At 49.1% G+C, this 26,677-nt stretch overlaps 1 protein-coding gene across 1 annotated transcript in view; it reads right to left on the bottom strand.

Moving 5' to 3' along the window:
- Positions 1 to 26,677, bottom strand: part of LOC309675932 (gamma-aminobutyric acid receptor subunit alpha-3-like) — a gene marked incomplete at both ends in the record, with an annotated part of 60,227 nt that overhangs the window by 8,500 nt on the left and 25,050 nt on the right. Inside the window, 5 exons of the mRNA XM_082488360.1 lie at positions 2,207 to 2,359; positions 4,018 to 4,161; positions 8,481 to 8,563; positions 18,325 to 18,545; positions 22,402 to 22,469. Of these exons, the coding sequence (XP_082344486.1) occupies positions 2,207 to 2,359; positions 4,018 to 4,161; positions 8,481 to 8,563; positions 18,325 to 18,545; positions 22,402 to 22,469 (669 nt within the window). The remainder of the gene's footprint in view (positions 1 to 2,206; positions 2,360 to 4,017; positions 4,162 to 8,480; positions 8,564 to 18,324; positions 18,546 to 22,401; positions 22,470 to 26,677) is intronic.

The following is a 26,677-nucleotide window of genomic DNA, read 5'->3' as shown; positions in this document are numbered from 1 at the left end:
CCTGCATTCAACCCCTCACCTGCTAGTAGGGTAAGTTGTGTGATGATAGACCCAGCTCCCTCATGTAGAATAAGCCATGGAGAAGCCTCTGGTTGCTTTTGCAATAAAATAAAAATAATAAAGTAACAGTGAAAAGGACAGCTAGATGGCTGGAAACTTCACGGAGGACCAGAAACTGGCCACTCATCCAAAGCGGTTCTCTCAAAATTTTGGAAATAGTGTCTTGTGACCTGCATGGATGGATACCTGGGATCCTGGGACCTGCTGGCACAGCCAGGCACCCGTCAGTGGCCCAAGCTGCCAGAAGGAGTGTCACTGTGATTTTCTCTTAAAAAAAATGATCTGTTGCAAAATGCCTTTTAAAGCTTTTTTCATTAAAGCAAGCAACCGTTGCTATCCATTTTCCCCAATAATGTGCTTTTCAATTAAAAATGCATTAAAAACATCATAAAAATATTGACTAATTTTCACTTCCTTTAAGCCATACTCCCAGTAATTGAAGAGTTTCAATAATATTGTTGACAATACTTTCTGAGGGGCAAAAAAAAAGGAATAAACAATTGGAGTTCTCATTATTTTCTTAATAGGAAAGCAAGGCAATTCGGGACCAAAGACATTTTTCACAAAGGTAGGTTTTAATTTTTCAGCCAGCTCTTTCCTGTTCAATCTGAGCTGCTACTCGAGGAAACCTGTCTAATTGCAACTCTCAGGATAACGTAGGAGGGAACCAAGTATGCTCAGAGAAGGGCTCGCCCCCAGTGTCGGGAGTGCAGAGACACTCCAGAACCGATGCGGATGTAAGAGCCCATCTGAGGCACGGACACACGTGGGGTCCAGGTGTGCACTCTGTGGGGTTTAGTCATAAATGACTTCTAGATAGATGAGTGAGGAAAGCTCATCGATGGCTCTCTATATGTCTGAGCTGGTCCTATTTTCCACGTGATTTCTGTCTGAGCCCCCGCTTTTTCCATTCTCCTGGATGAAAACGCTAGTGCTAAGGGACCGTATTCCCTCTTCTTCGCTGATATCATTGTTCAACGCAGCTTTTGCAGTCTGGATCATGCAAACCAGTTTGGTCATACTAACCACCCAGCTCCCCACAGCTGCACTCGACCCTGGGGATCACTATAGGGTTTGCATCGCCAGGGAAGGAGAGGCAACCCGGTGCTAACAGGGAGAAGCTGGGGTCGACTGTAAATTTTAAAGCTTGTTCATTACCTACAGTTCCCAAGCCCCAGTGAATGTAAACCCCATAATGATTCCCTTCTAGTTCATTTAAGAGGGTGCAGAACCACCGGTGACCTTCCCTGCACCCCGCTCCAGTCCACAGCATGGGAACAAGGTCCATGCCTGCGGAGAGGGTCTGGAAAGGAGGACATCAGCCTTGTTGGGTTTGTGGGAGTATTTCTATCACAACTCTTGCTACAGAGAAAATGCTTCATGACGTTTGCAACCGCACCACTTTCTGTCTTATTCAAAACCAGGAGCAGGTGGTACCGTATATCCCCTCTCTGCCTGGCGACTTCTGTCCAATACGCCCCCTGTTAAGCGGTATCTGCCGGGCACCGTTATTTCCAGGAAGTACAATCCTGCAGCATCACACCTGGTCTGTGAACGTGTGCGTGTAGATCCCGAACTAAAGGTCTTGGCAGGAAAGCACAAAGCAGTTCTGTTATTAAATGTTTGTAAAAGCTATTAATACACGTGCCACGCCAGCCTGACACTTTGCCTCGGAGAGAGGATCTGAAACCAGCTGAAGAAAACAATAACAATATATTTACCGTGCAGTTATACTGCCTCAGCTCAGGAACTTGTTATGTGGAGCTCTGACCAGGGGCACATCAGCAATTTCAAAGGTAGAGCTTTAAATGCCTCCCCATGTACCTATACTCTCCTCAACTCAAAAGCCAATACAGATAAGCAGACACAGCCAAATGCATATAATTACATGATCAATACCTTGATTACTCTTAATATTTATGGCTTGGCTTGTAGCAGAAACACGGACAGGAGTATTTTTGCAATGATTCAGTGGAAGCAGGGGCACTGGGAAGATACTGAGAACTATTCTGGGAAATGGTCAGCAGCTTCACTGCAGCCAGTCAAGGCCTGGAGATAACCAGCTCTGACGCTCAGTCTCTTTGCCACCATTTGTGGTGCCTTTCTCCCCCGACCTGAGAGGATTCCCTCACGCTCGCAGACTCACCAAAAACCGTTCGTGCAGGAACGGACTCCCTGTTAAGCCAGAAGGAGACCTGGGACAGGATGACCGTCATAATGCAGGGTAGGTAGGTCTGGATCACAAAGTACCCGATCTTCCTCTTGAGGTGGAAGTGTGTGGTCATGACGACATACTCCCCTGCAGAGACAGCCGGTTAGAGATGCTGAGCCGCCGGTGCTTTCCAGGATGGGGCCGGCTGACCACCAAGCCTTCTCTAAACCACTAAAGATATGTTCTGAACAAACTTTCATGTTGCAGCATGTGCGTCATGTTGTTACTGGCTGGCATGCCCTGGTATCTTACAGTACGGCACGCCACCCCACCCGCCGCGCGAAGGAGGGACACACGCTGCAGCACACCATCGGCACTGGCTTTGCACGTCCTGCACGGGCACACAGGGCTGCTCCGCCACACCAGGCGTGTGCCCCAGCGTAGCCGGGGTGACTTCCACGTAGCATTTGTCCTTTCAAAACACTTCTCTGGAGACTTCTTTAATTCACTACAAAACGGTTGTGGGACAAAGGTAAATCAACGCCAATAAGCAACCGGGCAATAGGCTTTCCCTGCTTCACCCCAGGCACAAGACGGCTCTGGGGGTCTCTCCTGACCCAGCTCCCATCCCTTTTCTGCTCCAGCCCAGGGAGCCATGTTGTGGGTAAGATCCGTTAAGCCTAGAGAGACCCTACCAGTACTTCGGTAAGATTTCAAGACAAAGGATTTTGTTTTCTCTGACAAACCTGAAAATATTCCACCTTCCCTCACTGTAACCATCTCAAAAATCAGGGCAAGTTCTGTCATTAAAGGTCTGGGCTGTAAACCAAAGAAGCAGCTGTCCCTATTTTCCCTCAATGCCCTATTCCTCCACTCAAAGCTTTGGATATTTTGTTGGATTATTGTGCCTTTTTGTTGTTAGCGTGGCTCTGCTAAATCATTACACACAGGAGCCTTTAGCAGCTTTCTTGCCACTTCAGGTTATTCATCTGTACATTTTACTACAACTTAAGTAGAGAGATGGGCCAGATATTATGACATTTAGTTCCCTGGACTCCCCACATTTCCCCAAGGGAGGTGATATAAGTTGTTACAGACAGACACTATTAAAATCAAATGCACCAGAGAGGAAATATCTTCAAATGAGAGAACTACTGGTGCATACAGAAGAAAAAAAAAAAAAAAAAAGAGAAGGAGGAAAAAAAAGAAAGATGAGACACACATGAGAAAACAGAAGCTATCAGTACCTGGATTCAGAGGGGAAGGGAGGAGCAGCAGATGGGAGAGAAAGATGATTAATATTGGTCATTAATCAGAGGAAACATTTGTTTGGGATAATCTTCTATTAGCTATGATAATATTTGTGTAAGCAGATGCAGTGAAAATCACACTGAACATTATGTTGCATTCACCTCCCCTGCCCGCAATGCTCTCCTGAGGGACTGGAAAGGGATCCAAGACAAATGAACCCACAGTACCAAGAACCAGCTGGGCGAGGTGGGGCAGATTTTCTACACAACAGATCATTTTTAGATGCTTGAAATCAGTTGTCTAGAGAGTATGGGCGATAAGGCTCTTTCAGTGGAAAGCACCGAAAGCTAGAACCCTTATTGCCTCTTGGTGACTGCTCCAGATGTCCCCAGCCATATCCTCCAGCAGCTCGTGGCTTGGGAATTACTGTGGCACTCACTGCTCACAGGTGCTGCCTCTATAGTTATGCCAAATCATGACACTCAAAGCCCATGGGTCCATCTCGTCTGACAAGTGGGCTCAGCCCATCCATCACATCGTGGTCCCACAAGTACCTGTGCTGGATCGAACCATCTCTGTCCCAACAACATGGCCCAGCAGGTCATACTGGTTCAGGCGAGATCCACCCTTTGCTACTTCCACCGATTTATCCTTCCCCAGCGTCCAGGTGTAGATGACCTCCGTCTTTGTGTAGGCATCTGCAAAGGAGAAAGAAGAATGGGGTTTGTACTTCTGCCTGACCTAAAATATACCAAAATTAGCCTGTAGCCAAATTAATCCCTGCTGTGCATTCCTCAGAGCCACAGGGCTGAGCACAGCCAAGCATGGCCAGAGACCAAGGCAGTTCAGCCACTGTTAAATCAAACGAGCAAAAGGGAGCTGGGGTTTTCGGAAGGGAGCTGGAAGAGGGGGCAGAGCACTGTCGTTGAGAGACATGCTGTCCCCTTGACGTGCTGACTCTGCAAGAGCTGGCACCAAGCAGAGACAAGATAGGAAGGCGTCCAGCCCAGCAGGCTGCTGGGGCAGCAGGATGGCCACAGCCCTGCCATGCCAGGCACCAGGAGAGTCATGCTGGGAGCAGCTGGCGAGAAAGGCTAAACGTGTTGAATTTTAAGTGAAGGAGAAAAAGTTAAAAATCTTCCCCCTCGCTCAGAAGCAACCCTCTGCGAGCCTCTCAGCTTTGGAGGTAGCGTGCCCTCCCACCGAGGTGCTTTTCCCCCCGCATGACCCTGTGTTTGCCAGCCTCCGGGCCAGTCCACCAGGCAGCGTGGAAGGGCAGTGCTGGGAGAAGCCTGCCCGCACATCGCAAGAGAAACAGCAGGCAAGTGCCGCCGGACGGCTGCGTGGAGTAGCACTGGGCTCAGGGCTAGGGCGTCCTTCCAGGGGCTTGCAAGTTCCCCTCTCTATCCCACCTGCCCAACTCCCCATAGGCAAACACCTCTCTCTGACACACACAGTCACCATCACCTTCATAAGTCCTTGTGATCAAACTCCTGCTTGTCCTCACAGCCACTCCTTTCCCAACACCACACACATGCTCTTGGGTTTGCCAGTTCCATGGTATCTAGAAATTGAGTCTCTCCAGACTCTGCTAGAAGCTACTTCTGCCCATAATGCCCAAGCTTCCTGTCCATACCCACTCTGCACCAGTTTCTTAGGCAAGAACAAAGTTCACTAAAACAAGTTTTTAATTCATTTTTACCACCAGCTTCTCTTATTAAGACATTAAGGAGTTCTCTGGCTGGGGTCAGGTCAAGCAATGGGTCAGGTCTGCTACAGAAATGTTTCAGCTCCTGCTTTGTGGCAGATTGTCCTGAAACAACCAGATTTCTCTAATCTTTTTAAAACAACCACTGTTATCCCTGCACTGTGGGTTTTGGCAAACCTGTTAAATACAAAGCAGGTGCTGTACAAAGTGGGGGATCAGTTTTGATGATCAGCCAATGTTTCTCAGCACGCAAGCGTGCTGCCTAAGCGCTTCTGCTGCAGGCTGGCACCTCTCATCCGATGTGCAACACTCTGCTTTTCCAACCCCTCCTTCCAGCTCTCAACATGCTTCTGAAGACCTCCATCCTCCTTCAGGCTTAGCTTCGTACAACTCTGCCAATGCTCTTCCGCCTCGATGGGCAGCACCTTCTGCTCTAGCAGTCACAGTTCACCCACCGCCACTCTCAGTCTGCAAAGGAAACTTGCCCACAGTTTGATTGCCATCATCCCTGAAAACAGAGTTGTCTACATATCTAGTCATCTGGGCCAGAAGCGTATCTGGTGTCACGTAGGCATGGCGTGGATGCTTGGAACATATTTAATGCCATGAAACTTTTTTGGTTCTGCTCAATGCCTCACTTGCAATGCGGTCTAGTCCAATCCAAACAAGGACATCTCTGACATTTAGGGGAGCTGGTGACTTCAGCAACATCTTCTGCTAGCCTAGTCTCAAGACAGCTGCTGTACAAACGTCCTATGACTGGCTTAGAAACAGTTGTTCTCTGCTGCGTACATCCATCTTCTAGGGAACATGGTGATAGGTAAAGTCATCACCTTCACTGCACTTGGTCCAAGGAACGGTGCAGGTGAGCAGCTGAAGCTATATGAAAGGCCTGATGCCCTTACTTCTCCTGCCAGCTCTCTGCCTTCCCTCTTTGGGTGGCTGCCATTGTGGCACAGGGACAGGAGGCCACTGATGAGCCATTCGGGTTGTGGGGACCACCGGAAGGTGGGCACTGAGGCAAATTCAGCTATGCTTTGAACAGCACGTGTCTGGCTGTCCTGGTTTGAGAGACACAGGACTAATTTCTCTTCTAATGCTTGGGAAAACTGCACTTTCAGAAGACTCCAGTGTCTGAATTTGTGAAAATATTTACTTTACAGCCAGCTATGGTGTGTGGGTCTCAAGGTCTCAGTGTTTTTGAGCTAGCCAGGTGCAGGGATGAGGAGGAGCGAGACCCAGGCACTTGACCCAAGCTGGCCAACAGGATTATTTCATACCATCAACGTCACACTCATTATAAATTAGAAAGTTTGCTGCAAAATCTCTCTCTCCCTTGATGGCTGCCATCCTGAGAACTTCGTGCCCTGGTGCCGGAGCCCTGAGGCCTTCCCTTCCTCCTGAAGCTGTAGCGCTCGCAGTGTCCAACATTTGCTGTCCACTGCTGGGAGTGCACAGCTTCCTACTGATAGAATTGGCTGAGTATAATCTTTGCATATTCCGTATCGGTGTCGGGATCAATATCAGTTCTTTAGTGCTGTTAATGTTAATTATCTAATCGTATTCCATTAAGCCTGTTTATACTTCAGCTCTCGGGTTTTTCTTGTTTTTTCCCCAATTTCCCTTTCCCAGGTGGGGAGGGGTCATCGGGTGATAGAATGATTGTCTAAATGACAACAAATTGTTATGGGTCTCTCAAACCATAACACTGGCCCTGGCATTGTCCTTCTACTTACAAATCTGACCCACTCTAAGCTTCTTGCAAATGAGCAGCTTCCAGCTGTCAATGGCTTTTTGGCGCAAAGACTAGTTTAATCCTACTCCAACACAGGAGAGGTGAGCTCAGACGCTATGCGGATGGGTGCCTCAGAAAGAGCCGTACTAATGCTAATCAGGGGCAGCTCTCTGAGCTGCTTGTGTCAAAACTCTCATCATTCAGAGGCCAAATCAGTAAAAATACACAGAAGAGCCCCAAAGGGTGTTCCAGCAAAAATATGCACATTAATCTCTTTTCCTCACCAAGAAACATTATAAGCAATTAGATGTGGAGTAATCTGCCTTCCTGCAAGTCTTGTAATAATCCCAGAGTTTAGGCCCGAGGTTTGAGATTTTATATCCCGCCTCACAAGGTCAATTAACATTAATAATTCATCCTCCTCTAAGGCTTGCTATTTTACTTACTGGCCTTAGTGATGTCTCGTGGCAATGAGTTCTACATTTAATGAGGCGCTGCCTAAGAAATAACTTTATTTTAGTAGTTTTGAATAATCCAGTTTCATGGATGCATTTTGTCATGAGGCAGAGGAGCAGATGCACATGATAAACATGATTTCTTCTGATGTCAATCAAACTTTTCAACTTTCTCCTTAGTTAACTCCCAGATGGCTACAGGAAGGATGTTTAGGAAGGATGTGTCAGTTTAGGAAGATAGAGATTTCTCTGTTTTCTTAGAGTCCAAAAGGGAGATTACTGGTGGGGGCTCATCCTTTAGTTGGAGGTGGGTAACTCTTCCATCTAATGCAGAGATTGAGAGTGATGCTCAGTGCATTGGACCTGGAGAAGACTCCAGGCAAAGTGGGACTAGGAAATTTATTTCCACATTATGGTGAATCAGTGGCTTGGAATTTGGTTCCCACTCACTTTAGTAACAAAACCAAAAGAAATTTAACTTGCCTACAGGAGAGAAGAGGGAACTTGTTCCTAGGCAGGGACAGGGAAGCCCAGGCAGAGGAGCAGCTGCAAGCCTGAGAGCAGCTTTCAACTCACCAGCAGCCTACAAATCTGCTCTGAACCAGGACCCTTGGGTATCGGGACTGAGATTCCCAGAATTTCCAAGCCTTTTACTTGAGAGCAGCCTGCCTGACAGACTGGAGAGGAGCAAGGGGTTTGTAAGCTTCATTGGAGCACAGAGACAGAGCAACTAGAAATCTCAGGGTCTCCCCAGACTGGCAGGAGTGATGTGGGGAAGCTGGACAGGATACCTAGCAGCAGACACCACTGCTGTCTTCCCAAATCTGTCAGGGAGGGCAACGGGAAGCTGCTCTTCTCACTCCCCTTATATACTTGCAGCAAAGCCGCAGGTGTCTAACCCATCCTGTGAGCCTGAACTGACCACAGATTTACTTGCTGACCATTTCTGTTGATAGTAGGAATTACATGTATGAGATACCAGAAACAAGTTTTTGGTGATGTTATCACTAGCAATAATTAATAACGCTGTTACTAAAATACTGGAAAACAATAGCCACACAAAAGACTGTTCTTTAGCTTTGTACGCACCTCCTTGCAGAGGCTGATCAGGGTACTTACAGCTCCCAAATTTCAGTGGGCAAGCATGCACATCCATCGGGAAGTCCTCCAGGTGCATGGGGCACTCTGCGTGGATCGTTAGCCTACAAGACAAAACACGGGGCATGATCAGAAACACACGGCTGCGGAGGCCCCCACTGGGCCCTTCTGCCACAGCGGCTTTGCCCTGCATCCATCAAATGCGACAAAGGCCACAGTGTGGTCACCAACCTCTGGGTCTCTGGGCAGAAGGCCATCAGCTGTGGAGAGAACAGCAGGCAGGCCGGCCTGGCCACCTTTCCCGTTGTATAAACTCGACCCTATTGACTGAGTTCACCTTTATCCACTCAGTGCAATCAGAAAATCTGCCGAAGCCCAGGACTTCTGTTTGCTTATGCACTGTGCACAAAGAGCTCATTAATGCCTGGGGCCAGGAGACACCTCATGGACCACGCTGGAAAGCAGAGGGAAGGAGCTTCCAGGGAACGTGGCCTGTTCTTCCCGGAGGACTGGAAGGAGCCGAGGGCCGGCAGATTGTTCAGTCAGGAAGCCAAAGCACCACTGGGCTTGCTGAACAAAGTCAGTCAGAGCCATGAAGTCGCAGGGTACAGGACAGCCCTGTGCATGTGGGGCGCCTCAACCCACCTCCCCCGGCTCTTCCCTTGCTGGTGGCACCACCGAGGATGCTGTGGGCAGAGGCAGAACTGTGTGTCCTGGGGCTGAGGGTGTGTGCGTGCGCAGGACAACTTGTGGGCTTTACGCATCCACCGAATCCCAGTAGGATACCTTGTCAGGAAGGCCTCTCTCTTTGTGAGAGGGGCACAACCACAAAGGCAGTGCGCTGCAGAACGTTGGGCCAGGCATAAAAGGATCCATTATAAAAGGCTCTAAAAAAGGCAGCTCTAAGCTCGCGTTCCTTCCTGAAGTACCGCAAAGCCCGCAGCCTGGGGGGGGAGCCAGGACAGACGGCTTCCCAGGAGACGTCTCACACAATCTTCTCTGAAGGAACCATTTGTAGAAAAAAAGGACCCACTTCTGATGGCTCGGCAAAATAACAAATAAACCATGACAGGAGGAACAGGTGGATGCAAAGGGCAAGTGCACAGACCTAAGGCGGAAGGTGGCTGGTGGAAAACTCAGGTCAAGAAGCACAGTGGAAAGCTTCTATTGAGACATTTTCCTTCAGCTGGAAAAACATTCAGGTACGTTATTCTTCATAGAAAATATTGAGGCTTAGTCAAATGTAAAACAAACCCTGAAAAAAATAAAGGGTTCAGATTTTGTTTGCTAAAAGCAAAGAAGGAAGAAAAAGAAAAGAAAAATAAAGGTCATTTCTTTCAGGTGGACAAACCTTAAATGATTCTAAAAAACAAAACGAAAAACAAACGAGGACTGCTTTTTGATCTTAGCATAAAAAAATGTGGTGGACAAAACCAATCAGTTCACAAATAGCTCTAAAAACCCCTGTGGCGGAAACAAAGCAGAACCACCATGGCTTGGAGGCGGCAGGGGATCTCCGAGGCTGCAGCGATGGTGGCTGCAGGCGGCAGATGGTGCTGTGACAGGCGGACACCAGCGCAAGCAAATTCCTGCACAGCTGCTCCATGTCGGCTGCGCTGGAAACTCTCCGCCGGCTGTGAATTTTGCTCTGCCAGGTGAGGAAATGAACCTCGCAATTTCAGACCCAAGTCCAGCATCATCTGCTTCTTTTGGAGGGTCTAAGAAAGCTGACATCCCCGCGAGAGACAGGCAGAGGCGTTAAATCAAGAGGCGGAGAAGCACAGCCGGAAGATGCCGTAACTTGGATGGGGCAGGGCTGTGTGGCCAAAACCCTCCTGCGTGACCCGGAGCCCCGGCAGCACCCACAGCAGGGGTTTAAATCCCAGTTAACCCAGCTTTTGGGAATGTCTGGGAGGAGAGGCACGCGACCCCTTTGCAGTGGTCACGGGGGTCACAGTGCCACACAGCAGATCGCACCATGGGGAAGTCTTCGCCTTATTCTTGTACAAGCCTGCAAAGGAAAGCGTGACTTCCCTGCAGACCTCCTGAACCCAGCCCCACAGTGTTTCAGTGGTACCTCCCCGCTCCTTAATCCAACAGCGGCACATATTCATTTCTGCTGTTTTTCAGAACCAGGTACTACTGTCCTGTCTCCACTGGGCACATCTGCCCCACTGTGCCCCAGGAGCTACTCCATAGGGGGAAAAAAAACCTATAAAAGCAATTTCCACAATCAGGACAGGTTTGATCCTCATAAAGAGCTCTTAGCTATTCAGCGTCAGCAGGACATGGTCCCTGTATGCCCCATAGGGATTACGTGCACTGAAGCCCTGAGGGGCTGGCTGTTGGGTCATCATTCACTGTCGGGTCCCAAGGGCTCACAGCCCAACCGTGGCTGATGCAATGCTCCATCCTCTGGCCAGGTTCATCACAGCGGGTTTATTGGGTCTATGCCAACTGACTCCAACTCCAGTAAAGGAGGCCAGTGGATACTTATAGGGAAGTACAAAACCTGGGTGGATTCAGAGCAAACCGCACCCCGCTGTCGTCTCCCAGCAGCCAGTGGCTTATGGCTTCCATGATTCAGAGGCTACATCCAGGTGATTGAGAGACCAAGGACCTTTTCTACTCTGAGTCTGCCAATCCTTTCTGAATCCATGCACATGGATAGTGACCACAATGTCCTGTAGTAATCATTCTGCTGACAAAGAGGTGATGATGACTGTCCTGCCTGCATTATGTCTGGCCCCAGCTTGGCTTCCTCAGCCAACCCGAGAACTAAAGTGTGGCCAATGTAACTTCTGTGGAAACAAATCACTCTTTCTGACTTGCTGATCTCTTCTTCACCTCTGGACTGAATGTACCTGTTTTACACAAAACAGAAGATGACCTAATCTTTAGGACATCAACCCAGACTCACTGAAGTCAACGGAAAGACTGACAGTGATCTTGAGACAAGCCTACAAGCACATTGTTGGAATGATTTTCTTCTGGACACTCAAAGGCCACCATGAACAAAGTGCTCATTTGCTCTGATGCCTCTCTTTTGTAATCTGGATGAAGATTAGGATTTCAAGAAGCAGGTATGAAAACCTGGCAGTAAAGTGTGGACTCGACAGCCTTGCTCCTCCCGTTGTGTTTCTTTTGTGATGCTTTGTTCTGTCAGCTCAAAATTCACCCGGGCAGCTTCATGGCTTGCAAGCTTGTCGAGCATGTCCTCACCCTCACGGATCTTAGAATTCCATTCTTTCTGTGTCCCTTCCAACTGCAATGGACTTTTTGCTTCTAATATTTGTCACTGTAACTCGTATAGAGGAAAGGTTGATGCATTTCCCCTGTCTCTCTCAGCGGGCCACACAAGACTTTTCCTTTTTACCTTCTATTCCTTTGTTGGTTTCGCTAATTATTATTTCAAAAGGCTCTTAGCTGGGTGTTCCCAAAGCCAGCTTTTCCAAAGGACCTCTCCTCTGATCAGTGCTTCTTTCTGATGTATCCTGAACTCCTCCAAAACAACAGAAAGGCCTTTTTCATCCACTGTACTGTTTGCAAGTCTTGGCTGTGATCAACAGCTACTACGAATAAGGCTGAATGACTCAAAGGACTGCAGATTGTGGGTCTGGTGGTTGAATGCCATTTAGAGCAGCCAGAAAGAGCCTCAGAGGGGGCCAGGATGGCAGCAGAGAGCAGCTAGGCACAAGCTGGCCTTGGCCATACCCTCCCCTGCCCTCTCCAGGCCACGGCCAACAAGAGCAAGTATTGTCAAGGGAAGGAAACAACTTTATATGAATGCTGGATGACTCTATAGGTGTGTGGGAATGCAGCAATCGCATTTTAAATCTAAAGTGTGTTTCATTAGCTGAGGCAGTAAACACCACCACAATAAATCCATCAACAAACTTCTGAAAAAGCAACCTAATCTGCCACTTTCCACCTACAACTGAAGGAGTTTTTAAGTCTCCTGAAATTAAATAAGAAAGAAAATGCCATCTCATTCCAGTGAGACGAGTCTGGCTCAGCAACTTTAGCCAGCCAGAAGTCAGCACGTTGACAGATAACACACGAAGGGAGTCAGCTCCCCTGCCGAAGGGGGAAGCAACAGAGGCATTCCCCCTCCCAGGTGTTCTCCTTTGCCTGAAACCTCTTCGCTTTGCCCCCGCGCAGGCCAGGCTGTGCTGGCTCCCCAAGATGCTCTCCCCACAACCAGAGCGCACGCACTGCTGCTCGCTCCTGCTCACCCCCTGCATCCCTCGGCCATCTTTCACCCCCTCCTGCAGCCTCTCTTGCACACACTCATCTTTCAGAGTGCTAATTAGCAGAGGTATTTAGACAAGCTGTGGAATCAATCACTGCTCAGGAGAGTGCCCGCATTCCCCATCCGCTCCCCCCCAGCCCCGCTGGCCTTCCCCGTCACCTCCTGTTGCTGGCGAAGGACTCCTCAGCACCATATGCTTTGCCTAATGAAACGTCAAAATGTCAAACTAAGAGGAATGTATCTCGCTTCCCAGACAATTACCGCTGCCTCTGCAGCATTTGGGTAAACGAGCCTGGTGCAGAAATTCTCGTCTTGGCCCCTTACCCTGCGCAAGGGAGCTTACGGCCAGCCAGCCACGGAGGTTTGCTTCATTGCTCTGGTGCCCTGTTCAGGTCCGGACATTTGAGCCCTGAAATGTCATTATAGAGCCTAAACAGCATGTGAAAAATAGACAAGCTGCCAGCAATCGCATAATCCAGCTGCTGTACCCTTTGGCTCAATCTGTCCCAGGCACTAGCAATAACTTATGCAGAACTGTCTTGAAATCAACTCCCAAACTCCTCATGTTTTCTCTTCACTTTGCTGGCACAATGGCACCAAAAGTGGAACATCCCGGAAAGAAACCATGTTTTTCTCTTTAAAGTCATGGGAAGTCCTTTGAACTGCTCAACACAATGGCAAGAAGCGTGAATCGGGCTAAACATACCTCTCCCAGGGCTGACGGTACAACAAACCACTTCAGCTTCGTTCTCATGGTTACCGGGAGCTTAGCGAAGCCTTTGATGTGTCATTAGAGCCCCTGTCGTTACCTGCGTGTCGTGCTGCAGGATGAGCGAGAGTCTCAGTCCAATTTCTGGGACGCAAATGTAATAATCCCTTGGTGTATGTGTGGTACAAAAACACGACAGCACCCTGCACAGAAGAACCGACTTTGTTTATGCCGGGCATATTGCTTGAGTTTTGTCCTGATTTCTCCTCTAGCAGATTCATTAATAACCACAGTCAGGCCGTATCGTGTTTACGGTTTAGGCTGTGTGAGAATCTAGGTTAGGTTTAATTGCTGGGGTTTGAGCTTGAAAGCCAAATTGCTTCTAGGATCCTTGTGCTGGATCTGAAAGCACTGAATTCACTTTGCATCCTCCCCCAGCCCCTGGAGATTTCAGCCCGTGATGGCAGAAACGCAGCGAGATAAGGTGATCTCTGAAGATTTCTCCCTCCTGGGACAGCTTCCTCACAAAAGTCTGCCTGCACAAAACCACGTCTGGAAAATAGATCATTTCTGCCTTTGGATCCACTCTGGGATCTGCAAGGCAGGGAGAAGCAGGCTGTGCAAATCTCACCTCACCTATCCATCTGCTCGTGTGTTTAGCAGCCTAGCTTTGGTCTGCTCGGGTCCGTTTTCGCTGTTGTCTAGGGTCAGCCCTGATGTGGGATGCAGCCAAATAGTTGCCAGTCCGTCCTACCCAGGGGAGCTGGTGCTGGGGTGTCCCGGCTGCTGCTCTTACAGAAAGGAGAACGGTGGCTGCACCTCCATCACGTGGAAGGGTTCTGCAAGCTCCAGCCTACAGCTCTCACAAGTTGCCCGGGTGTTAAAAAAAAACAGGCAGTAAAGACAACCCAAAGCCTTTGATGGGAGAAGCACTTCGAAGCTCTGTGATTTCAAAAAGCAGCCTGAGAAGCTCAAACCCCTGAACATGCCGCCGTAGGTACAGGACTTGTTATCTGTGGTTCAATGGCCCCGATGGGACTGCCCGTGCCCTGAGTGCCTTTGAACTCAGCTTTCCTTCCTGTGCTGCCCCTGCTCACCCAGGGGTTCACCGATCCTCCTTCCCAAGTGCTCATGCACTGCCACAAAGAACTCCACATTGTCTCGAGCGATACAGGTTCTTGAGGGAAAGTCTTTGGGCACACGCAGCTGAATGCGTCAGGCCAGCAGTTAAAGAAAACAACCTTTAAGCGCATAACTTGAGCACATATTGTCTGGGAACCATTCCGACAATAACCACAAAGCCTCAACACGCCGCTCTGACAGTCCCTGTGAAGAGCGGGAGAGCTCTTTAAAGCCTGGATTCACAGAGTTGAATCCCATCGGCACGGCGTTAAGCTTTCACTATTTTCATATGCTTCAAGGCCAGGAAGAACCAGAACATGATCTATGTGCCCCGCACAATCCAAGCCAGAGAGCGCAGCCAGAGATTGCTGCAGCAGCTCAGTTTTTGTCTGTACCTTGTGTAAATCCACGCACAATTCCCAGTTTGTCGTACTCCGGTCTGACACCAGAGCTCTGAGGCCCTAGCTGCGCTTTTGTGAACTACTTGGATCTTGTAGGAGCTCCACCAACAAGACTGCAGAGGCAGGGCTACATAATAGAACTGTGTTCCCCCGTGCCCTCTAAGGCAGCCGGAGTAGCGGGGAAGAGGCAGAGGGATCAGTGATTCTGTCCCTCGAGAAATGCAACTTTGTGCTGCGGTCGCAAAGGCCATCTCGTCACCCAGATGCCAAGGCCTGAGTCAGTGGTCAGACATTTGCACTGTGACACGGCACCGATCCGTGAGGAGGCTCTGCCATGACTAAAGGAAATCTCTGGACGCTCAGCTATAGCTGGAGTGCGACTCCTTGAAGCTCGGGTCAGCGATAAAGAGGCTCTCTCCAGGAGCTATAAATATTGTCACACAGGTGTAATTTTGCTGGATGCATGTGTCAGAGCAACTTCATCTATAAATGTAAGCCTTGACTAAGAGAAGTTGGCTTTCACAGCAGGATAAATAGCAAGAGACATGCCTCTAATTGCACATCAGCAGAGCTGATCCCTCAAGGATATTGGCTGGTACAAGGTAAAGGGGTAGGATATGTCTCAGGAGTCAAACTGCGTGGCACTGTACCAGTCTAGACTGAGCCTGCAAGGGATCACCTGGACAGTCCTGTCGGTTCAGGAGAAATCTGATGGACGTCCAAACTCCCTAGTCAGCCGGACAGAACGTGCCTCCTTGGGATTTGCACTTTGCTGGATGTCAGCTGTGTGGGGCTGAGATTGGCTTTGTGGTCCTGCTCTGCTTTGAGAAAGACATAGGTGCGTGCCCCTGGGCATGGGGGAGAAGAACAGTGAATGTGTCACTTGGACATAAAACACGAATTTCCTTCCAGCCCTTTCCTGGGAAGAGGTTTTAAAGCACTTAACAAGGGAGGGTGATACCATCATCATCATTTTTCAGGGGAATTGAGGTGTGAGTGCCTGTGAGTGGCAGAGCCAGGTAGGACTCGGTCTCTGAGCCTCAGCCTGATGGACAGTCCTGGACCATGCAGCGAGTGCCCTTGTGTCTTCCTTTCTGAGCCCCCACTCAAAAGACCCTGCGTGGCCCTGCGCAGGCATTTCCTTCAGCAGTAGGGAGAAGGGCAATCATCAGATGCACCAGGACAGACATCCCATCCTGGATGTGTTGCAACGCAAACCCAGAGCAGCCCTGCTTCGTCCCTGACACACTGTCCTGTGCAGTGGGCAGTGCCTTCCAGATGGCCATCTAGACAGCTCTAACCACATCTCCAGCATCATGCTGGTCCAATACTGCCCAGAGCTCCACCAGGATAGCTTCACACATATCCGCACAGCAGCAATCTGTGCTAGGTAAGGAAAAGATCTCCATGCACTACTGCTCCTGTGCGATATAACGCGCGACAAAAGGCCCGATATCCAACCCTCAACCTTTGGGTGTCTCTGAGTGGGCTCTCACCTCTTACAAAGCTTTAGAAGTACATTTAAGGGGAACAAGAGCAGACACAAAGGGACGTACAGACTCTCCTTCATCCCCTCCTCTGGGAGACAGCTAAACTGAAGGATATGCTGAATTTATTTAAAAAATCCCATTACTCCATCTTCTTCAAGAAGCTCATTCCCAAGAGCCTCGTGACGCTGCCATCCCGGCACCTGCTCAGCCCTGAACGGAAAAGTAAATCCAATACTTTCTCAGTCACACAAAACTTGCTGAAGCTAATGGCTGTTTGCTGAATAAAGAAGAAGTGAAATTACATAAAAGCCCTGAAATTGAGTTCTTTTTTTGCTGTTTTATGCCGGTAGCTCCTATAATACTTTCCAGTCAGACAATGATACAAACAGGGGGAGCGTTAGTCATCCACATGCAGGTCAGAGAGCTGGGAGCAGAACCCAGCCCTTAAGTCAAGTTGGGTTTCTCCCTTCATTTACCCCATCTGCCTCAGTAACGTGAGATCACTGATGTGTGGACATCTAAACCCCCAGGGCACTGGCAGGATTAGCTCATATTTGAGAACTGCTGCACAAAAGCAGAGCACTGTTTATCGATGTAGGCTGTAAAACTTGCTGACGCTATGTAGATCCACAGCCAGCTTAACTACGAAGAGATGAAATTCTGTCTGGTCCTCAAAAAACAGAGGTGAAAGTGCAGCATCTCAGCACACAGAACCCACAATGGAGCCTGTTGTTGGTTAGGATCGGCTGGAAGATGGAGGCAGAGAAAATAATTTTTGAAAACAAAGATTTACACCTTTCCAAACCCAACTCAATATCGTTCTTGCGCATCTAGGAGTAGCTTGTTATTTCATTTATAAGCCCATTTACCTCGGAAGGCAAATTAGTACATCAGCCCCAGGTGGCAAACGTTACTTATGTGGCTGAATAGCTTACACAGCATGCAGGAATATCTGAATAGTTCCAGACAAACGTACAATTAACCCAAAGGTGTTTTTCTTCATGCTCTCCACCTGTTGCAGCTTAGTGATAAATGTATGTACCGGGGCCGTTCTTGAGAAATCCAGAGGAGATGACTGCCCAAGCATGGTTCCCCAACAGCGCCTCATGTTTTGGAACGAAGGTCACAGTTGCTGGAGCTCACAGTGGAGCTGCACAGGCTGTATCACTGCCTGGGGTCTCATGCTGCAGGGCCACCTCACGGTCAGGGCTCCCACTGAGAGCTCAGCTGGGGACAGCATGGGCTGGGTTAAATGGAGAACTTCCCATGGCCTCTCCAAACCTGGCACCTCCAAAGCACAGTTTTTAATAAGCTGGTGATTATTTTTTTTTTCCTAATGACATGTATTGATTATATAGATTTGGATTTTTGATTCCACGAAGTAGGAAGAAAACCCCATTGTTCTCACAAGTAAGCTTGGCCTCATTAGATGTTCCAAACAGTTCTGGTGTAACATGCTGAACAAATTCAGATCTGTTCTCAAGCTGCTGAAGAATACCAAATTCTCCCATCCTAATGTTCCCCTACCAATGCTGGAAACCTGACTTCATATCCCATCAGAGGTCAGGAACAAAAATAAGTCGAGTGGTGCACCACCTCCAGAAACAATAGACCCCAACACTTCTACCTCATCACGTAAATGAAAAATATCACCATGAATGATGAGAAAAAAAAAAAATCTACCCATACAAATGTGCTTAGGTTGAGAATCAGTGATGATAAATAGGTGGGAAACAAGGACGGCAGGGAAAGCAGCAGGGTAAGACTCAAGCGTGCTAACAGAGTCGGTGGAAGTCTGCCCAAAACCTGCTATACTGTACCCCGAGGTCCCATCCTTGCCTGCATGTGTATAGGGACCTGGAGAACCCTGGCCCAGGAGACACAAACTTACCTCATGGTGTACAGGAGGGTGCCATTGTCCACCAGGCGCAGCAGCTTGTTGGGAGTTGTCATGTTATGGGCGACAGATTTCTTCCCATTGTGGAAGAAGGTATCGGGAGTCCAGATCTTACTGGCCAGCAGGTTGTTCAGGGGAAGTATTTTCATGGGACCATCAAACTTCAGCCTTTCATCTCTCCAGGATTGCCGGAAAAAGACATCAATAGTGTATTCCTTTGTGGAGAAAGGAGAGAAAAATAAGTCTTGTTTTACTCGGATGTTCATCGCAAACAATTTGCTTCAAGAAATGGTAAATTTCTTTAGTCATTAAGCATATACTGTCTTTTGGCACACCTTGGTTGACACGAAGCATGATGAAACATGAAGGAGGGGTTAACAGCAGTGGAGAAATCTGTGGAGGATAGAGGGCATTTACCATATTTTATATAATGACTTAGATACGATGCCAAAATTTGTGTTTTAGTGTTTCTGACCGCTGCAGACAAGCTGCAATAGAGCCTACAGTGGGGGTGGCCCTGCTGCACCAATGCCTTTATCCAGATGTTTCAGGGGAGGGAGCCGTTGTGTGCAGCTACACGGTAATTAAATAAAAGCAAAAATAAAGTTCCTGGAGATGGAATTTGGCCAGGATACTGGTAATTGTACTCCTGCTCATTAAAAAAAAAAAAAAATAAGGAAACAAATAACAAATCTTATTTTTTTCCCTAGGGCACCTCTAGGAAAGCATTGAATCAAGGACCTCACAAATTTGCATTACAAGACGCTGTGAATTTCTTCTGTTTTTCCTCTTTTTCCTATTCCCCCCCCCCCTTTTCCTTTTCTTTTTTCTTGTTGCAGCCCATGTGGAAACCCATTTCCTAGGCCAAGTTCCAGTTGGGGCAATTAGAAGCCATCTCCGAAACCATCCACCCAGGGGCAGCTCCTCACTCCGTGCATGCAGCCTCCAGAACTACTTGCCCAAGCAGCAAAGGCCCTACAGCTCCACGGCCATCCCAAGGCAAAACCAAACCAGCGTGCCCGGTGCCTGGCATGAGGGACCGCTCTTCCCTGCGACTTAAGCTACCCCATGTCCTCTGAGGGTCCCTGTCACTTGAAGGAAAGTCTTCAGCCTATCAGCATGAGCTGCAGCCCTGCTCACCTTTACAACACACACCTCCTCTTGCTAATGAAGGATCTCATTAGCTCACGAGGCTTTCAGAGAGAGACGGGGGCTTCAGAAAATCTGTCTGTCCCAGCTGTTCTTCCCCTGCCGTTGCAGATTCATAGTCTTTATTTACGGGTTCCTGCAGGGTGCAGGACCAACTAAACTTATCATTGTGAGTGATTTCTCTCCTGCAGCTCTTCTCAGCAGCATTTAAAAGCTGCTGCACATCAGTTCCTACAGGTCATAGAAATTCCTACAGGTTTTACAGCAGATGGCAGCTGAATGAAAGCGTCTCAGTAAAGAAATTCATCCCTGCTCCCTGCTCCCTGGCCACTCCTGCTCAAATGTGAAGTTTCGGGAGCCTGGCTAGGGGAAGGAAAGAGAAGATCCCATGGTTCCTTGTACAAGATATTCTGCCCCTTCATGTAAATGATCTTCACTTTGTGGTTTTAAGCTCAGTAAAGGGATAAAACCAAAGGAATGAACTATGTGCAATCCCAGGAAGTACATTTGGGAAAAGTCCTGACCAGGAGAAGAGCTATCTTATTCAGAACTCCCTGATCCAATTAAAAAAAAAACCAAAGAAGCAAAACATTTATAATAACTTCCCAGGTCCTATTTTTCTTCTTTTATACTAAGGAAGCATTCCCAAAGAAAAGAGAAACCACACTGAGATTTTTCCCCTCTTTTCTATACTCCTTTCCATGACAGCATCATTCCCACGTCACCCCTTCCAAGGAGCACACTTGGTTCTACATTATGCTCTTCTCTGCCTTATAGAAGTGATCATAAACATCAAGACTGAGTCTCTCTCCAGAGTCCATCCACCAAAGCATAAAGGTCGCTTGAACTTTTTGTTTGGTTGTTTGGTTTGTCGTTTTGTTGTTGTTTTTTTTTAATTTCCTGGGGACTTAGGCAAAGCTGCAAGAACTCACTACCGAAGAATCAGGCGTATGTCAAGGTCCTATCAGGCTCTACTTTCCAAACCAAACTGAAAGAGAGATTAGAAGTCCCTTGGAGCATCTCAGGGAAAAAGACTACACGTCCTCCTCCATGCTTCGCAACCAGCTGCTCTCCTCCGCTCTCCACAGCAGCTTTACCCGCCTCTCCTCCATCATCGTAATTACAGTCTCTGTCTGCATCACGATGCGCAGGAGCGGCTTTCCATCGCAATGAGTGATGGCTGAGGGAGGGATGGGAGCGAGATCACCAGGCAGATGCGAGAGGGGAAGGAGGGACTTCCCCACTCCCGAGACGAAAGGAACCACCGCAGAAGAGCAGGCTCTCCCCACGCTTCCTGAGGAGATGGGGTTTCTCTCTCTCACGTTTCTGAGTGCATTTAGCACCAGAACGGCATGCTAAAACACATTCGCTATGCATTTGTAAAATACATGGAACTAAAGCACACGAAGGGGAAATAATTTGTTATTCTTTAAATGTCTTCCTAATTTTAAATTCATTTTGTCAAATCACATTGCAGAGAATACCTTCCTTTTTTCAATACCTCATATTTCTTCTTCACAGTTCATTATACACGCTCCCTTAATCAAATATGCTCCACCTTGGAAGTAATTATCAGATACTCCCCAAGGGCTAAGATTGCTGAATATATTATAGGTCTCCGCTGCGGTAGTAAAGCAAGCGAGATAGAGAGAGAACTCAGATGAGATTAGTACTCTTGGCTACACTGACATCAAGTGAACTTCCAACCTTGGAAGGAGTGGTCTTTCCAAAGCAACACGGGGTTGCGTGATGGGGCTAGCACCTCAATGAAACACAGGGATTTTATTCTTCCCTAACCCCTCCGTTTGCTAGCACAGGACTGTCGGTGGGGCAGCTGAACAGACGGTCATGGCCGTGTGAGCACAATGAAACCCTGCCAGCTCCGGAGGGGCCGCGAGAGCCACAGGACATTGCTCTTGCCTGACCCAACTGGTGAGAGCAATGCCTGCTCCCTCTCCCCAAGTGGGCTCCCTCCAAGTCCAGGACTGCCCACCGCTGGCCTGGGCTGTGCCAGCACCAAGTCACATCTGGGACTGGACGCGCAGGAGGGTCTCAGTCCTGAATGCATGACTGTCCTCATGCGGCACCCTTGAAATATTGAGCAACCATCAACAGCCAACTCTTCTCTGTGCGCCCGGGCACGTGTGGAATACAAGCTGCAAGAAACACCGTTGAGAAAGCTCACTATTAATTACGCTCCACAGTCCTGTTTTAATTAGAAGACAAACTGTTGTGGGAATACAAGCCTAAATTCAGACCTCGGGCCTTTTCATTAATAATTTTCCCTGAACATGTCAAAATATTGCAATCAGTTCACTCTCTCTTTTTTTCTCTTTTGCCTCCCTTCCGCTTCAAGCACTAAGGACAGTTTGATGGTGAAGTGCTCTCTTCTGGCACTGCCACCAAAACAGGCCAGATTCTGGCATCACCCCCTCTTCCCAGGGAGCACCCTCCTTTCTCCACAGCAGGTCAAGGAAAGCTGGCTACAGTGAAGGTGTTTGTCAAGGCACGTAATAGGTGTAGCATGCTATGTACAGGTCTGGGTCCCATGGGCAGACCTTCCCATTTCATTAGGTTGCACTTGCAGGAAAGAAAGAGACACTAAAGCCTGCAGCGTGCTTGAGTGGTGCAAAGGTATCGACCCTCCAAGGTTGCATCTGCCTTTATCAATTGGTTTCTAAAAGCCCAAAGGTGGCTGAGAAACAGCCCCTGCCCACCACCCACAGAGCTCCCCCTGCCCTTTGAGAAGATGAGGAGGCACCCTCACGCCTGGGCAGGCAGCTGGGATGCTTGCTCGAGTTCTCGTCCTTTAGGAAAATCCTGCTTTTGCCCGGATTGTGCGGGGACAAGGGTGGGACATGTCCGCTGCAGCTGCAGGAGAAGCCATCCCTCCCCGTGAGGTGGACAGCCAGTGGCACCTACCATATCTGTGTCCGAGACAGGGCCGAAACTCGTCACGTAAATGTCTGTCTTGACTTCGGTTACGCTGTCTGGGACAAAAAAAAAAAAAAAAAAGGCAAAAAAAAGCAATTAGAGAACAAAATTTGCTTGTACAGGGAAGGGTTTGGGTTGTTATGTGGTGCTTTTTCCTGCCCTCAGCAAGCCGGCATCGTGCTCTCTGCTGTGCCCTGAACAACAGCTGATTTTTCACTCGTAATTGGGCAAATTCATCTCTGATGTAGCTCTGCTGCTTTCCACGCTTACACCAAGGACGAATATGGCCCGCACAGCCAGACAATGCATATCGACAAAACGTATGCGGCTACACAATACATAACGTGGTACAGATCCACGTTTTCAATACAGAGGTAAGCCCTGATGCTTTGAAACTCCTTTTAATCTGAAATCCCTTTGTGTCTCCCAGCCTGATAAACAGCCGAGCAATGTCCTACCAGTTTTAGGAAACCCTGGGTTTGTTACAGCTTCAGGCTTATCTGTATGTAAAAAGAATCAATATTCTGATTGCCTTTTACTGCCATCGTGTTTGCAGTTCTCTTAAGTGCCTCGCTCCTGGCGAGCGGCTGCTCTTGCAAAGGTGCTGCTCGCCTGCATCAGGCGCTCCCCTGCATCCCAGGCTGTGCCGCCCTCGTGGATGCTGAAGAACAGCCTCACCGCCACAGCAAAACCACAGAGCCCCAGTTACTACCCCAAGTGCTAAAACCCAGGGGCAATCTTAACCACATGCCTTCAGGTCAAGACAAACTGAAGTGCTTTGCAGAACGCAGCCACCAGCAGGTATTATTCATGCCGAACAGCACACACAAGTCCCATTCTCGACTCCGTTACAATTTCGGCGTGTTTGCTAATTGAAATCTCTGCTGCTGTCCCCATTTTGCCGGGAAACCAAGGCACGGTGATTTGCCAGATTCACGGTCCTACGCTCTGTCCACTGAGTTGTACTGAAAAAAATGATGGATGAGGTGCCTCCAGTTTAGCACTACGTTACCATAAATCCTCACCACTTCAGGGGCAGATCATGCCATTGTGCTCCTTTTGTGTGGCATTAGCTGGCTGAGAGCTGCTTTCCCAGTGAAAGAACCAATTTAGATCCCCAGAGTTCGTGCTTTATGCGTAGTACCCCGTTTTGGCCACCGCAGCAGCTTTGCAAGTAGCCTGGATGGCCCATTGCTCAATTCAGTTATGGAAATCCTTCTGTCCCCTGACAGTTATTTTGCTGTACTATGAAGCTTAGTTTTGTGCTTCAAAGTTTTGTATCCAAAAATAAGATAATGCATTCTGGCAGGGTTTTCTCCTTAATGGCTAAAATATACGTATACATGTCTTTAGTTATTATGGCTGGAAAGCTTCTGATGCAGCCTGTGGCTGATATTATTGTGCTATATAAGTAACCCCTGATCTCGTCTTGGTGCGATAAAAAGAAGGTTAAAGAGAAATCTGTATGCGGTACACTTTCTGAAACACCCAGAAGCCAACAAGACAGGATCCTGAACAAAATGAGTTACTTCTGTAAGACTTAAACACTCGGGGTATTTTCTCTGTCTCCCTCCAAACGAGTCCCCAGATGAGATACCCAGCAGAGGACAGTCAGTGAAGCGAGGCTCCTTCCGCTAACACATGCGGCGAGAAACAGCTAATTATGTTTTAGAGAAAACACAAACTCTCTCTCCCCTCCCTTCCTTGTCATTCAATTTGCCCAAGATAAGTAATTTACAGCCATGGTTGTCAGATCAGGATCTATGGCCACCCGTGGCCGGTGACGCCGGTCCTTGTGAGGCGCAGAATGATTGTCCCTCGCACCTGGGGCAGCAGAGACACAGGGGTCCGTGAAAGGACCCGTGTTTTACAGTGTGATCCGTCGGGATCCAAGCACGAGGGAAAGGATTCAGGAAGCGATGAAGAGGTAAAAAAGCAGAACGAGGTTTGGACACCGTTTCATACGATCCTGCTATCTTTACACGAGCTTTTATGCCTTTATCCCGCTGTAACCCGGCTGTCACAGAGCTCCAGAGACCCCTTCCCGCCCCTTCAGTCTACTGGTAAATCCAATCAAAGAAAATGGCAGTAATAAATGGGTCTGAGGAGGATCCCCCATTTCCAGACTGCAGAATTACCCGCCCAGGGCCACGCCACGGGAACCCGCCGAGCTCGGTGGGTCCCCTTTGTGCCTGCGAGGCAGTGCCCGGTGCAGGGACAAGCTGGGGCGGGGGCTGGCTCGGTCGCCGGCTTATTCAGGTCCCCCCGCACTCCGAAAAATGGGCTGCCTGCACCTTGCATGGCGAAAGCCAGACTGAACTTTCCCTGTTAATATGTGCTCCTAAGGGCAGGATTTGGCTGGGATCCGGAAGGATTTCTGAAATTAAATCATTGCTACGCAAGCAGGGATTTCAGCAGAGCTGAGAAATCCAGAGATAAGTAAAAGACCAGCAGCACGGAGCGAGCTCCAGCGTCGGAGCACGCTTCCTTCGTGATCCTGCACCCCAAGAGCATCCGCGCTGCTTGCAGCCCTGCCCGAGCTCGCTTGCTCTGTGATGGTGACACCTTCTCCTCCAGAGAAATCAGGAGCTACTCACCAGCCTCCCCGCTCCTTACCCTCACACCTACCCACCCCGAGCCTGAACAAGAAGAAACCGCATCCACTTTTGCAGCAAGAGAAAGCTGAGAGAGGAGCATCTCCTGCCTCCGCTCAGAGACATGGCAGGGAAATCCTTATCTCCTCGTCAATCTGCAGACACGCTCACACTGCAGCTCAGCTGTCTTGCCCACTTCTCACCAAAGATTTAATTTTTAAGGGCTGTGCTGTAGAAGGTCAGGCACTTTCCCTAGACCTGCTGCAGAACATAAATGGCATTTTTCCTTTCCTAGCATCAGCCTTCCCTGTGACTCAAAGTTTTCTTACATGCACAAGTGAGTTGAGCCTTCAAGCCTGCTGGGGTGGCAGGAGGATGCTGCCAGTCCTGTTTTATAGTTGGGGAAATAAAAACGGAGCGATTTGGTTTGGGTAGGAAGCTGGAGCGGAGCAAGGACCAAAGCCCAGCTGCGGCTGCCCTAGGGAACGGCGCGGGCTGGTGCGCCGGTGCCCGGCTCAGGGCTCCGTGTTGCTCTTGGCACCCTGCGCAAGCACCCTCCGTGCCCCAAGCTGCTGCCACCTGGGGACCAGGAAAGCAAAAAAAAAAAAAAAAAAAACCAAAAAACCCTGAAGCAGCCATGAAACTAGAAAAGCAAAAGATTTTCAGGTTCCATGTTTGAACATGGGCAGAATTTAGAGACCCAAGTGGCGTGCCATGTTCCCAAGCCATTTGTTCGAGGCTGATTCCCTTCTCTGGGGGCCTTTCCCATTCATAGGCTCAGCTTATTCCCCAGCTTCAGCACGACTGTGTTTCTAAAACTATCTGGAGCACATGTGTGAGCAGGAACAAGGTGCTGTGGGTCGATCAGAGCTGCCCCTTCTCCCCCACAGTACACAGCCCCCCCGGCCCCCCCGCGATGCCGCCTTGCTGCTGCCTGCAGAAATCCCCCACAGCTGCCCAGCTCTGCAATGCAAATGTAAAACAAAAGCTGTAACGTCCCTTCCCACAGTGTTACCATGGCACTCCCTACACCTGCCTGCTCCTGAAAAGCTACCCCTCTCCTCCTCCAAGAATCTGCTACGCCAGATCTGGCTGCTTGCGCAGGCAAGGAGCATCCCTGCTAGCGCTGCGTGGAGGGCCGGATCCTGCCGCCCCCAGCCCCGCGCCAGCACAGTCGCTCGCTGCCCTTGGGCGCGCCGAAGGTGTAAAACAGCAGCGGCTGCTGCTGAGGCGCTTCAGGGTTGCCATTTCAGCTGCCCTCCCCTGTTCCCCGCTCCGAGTCCCCATGTCCCCCCATCTTCCCGGCCCCGGCTCAAGGCAGACACCCCCCCCCCCCTCCTTCCCGCAATCTCCCTTTTAAGTGCTCGTGACTCCCCGGGTCCGTGAGGGGATAGCTGTTATTTACAAAATGACGGAGTGCTATTTTTACTTGCTTCTCGGAAGCACTAGGAGCAGCAGCAGAGCTGGAATACAAATCACGCTGCCTCTCCCCTCGCTGGCTGCAGATTGTAGGGCTGCCTCTACAAGTGATTATGAGAGGCGGGGGGCACGGGGGGGGCTGAGGAGGCTCTTATTAAACATCCCGCTGCACTCATCAAGTGCTGTTTATTTAAGAATCTCGGCCGTAATATAATCAACTCGGCCGGTTGTGTTTCAGCTCTCGAGGTTTG

This window comes from Vanellus vanellus (assembly GCF_965231255.1).
Source record: "Vanellus vanellus genome assembly, chromosome: 10".
Lineage (NCBI taxonomy): Eukaryota > Metazoa > Chordata > Aves > Charadriiformes > Charadriidae > Vanellus > Vanellus vanellus.
This window is presented reverse-complemented; position numbering and strand designations above follow the sequence as displayed.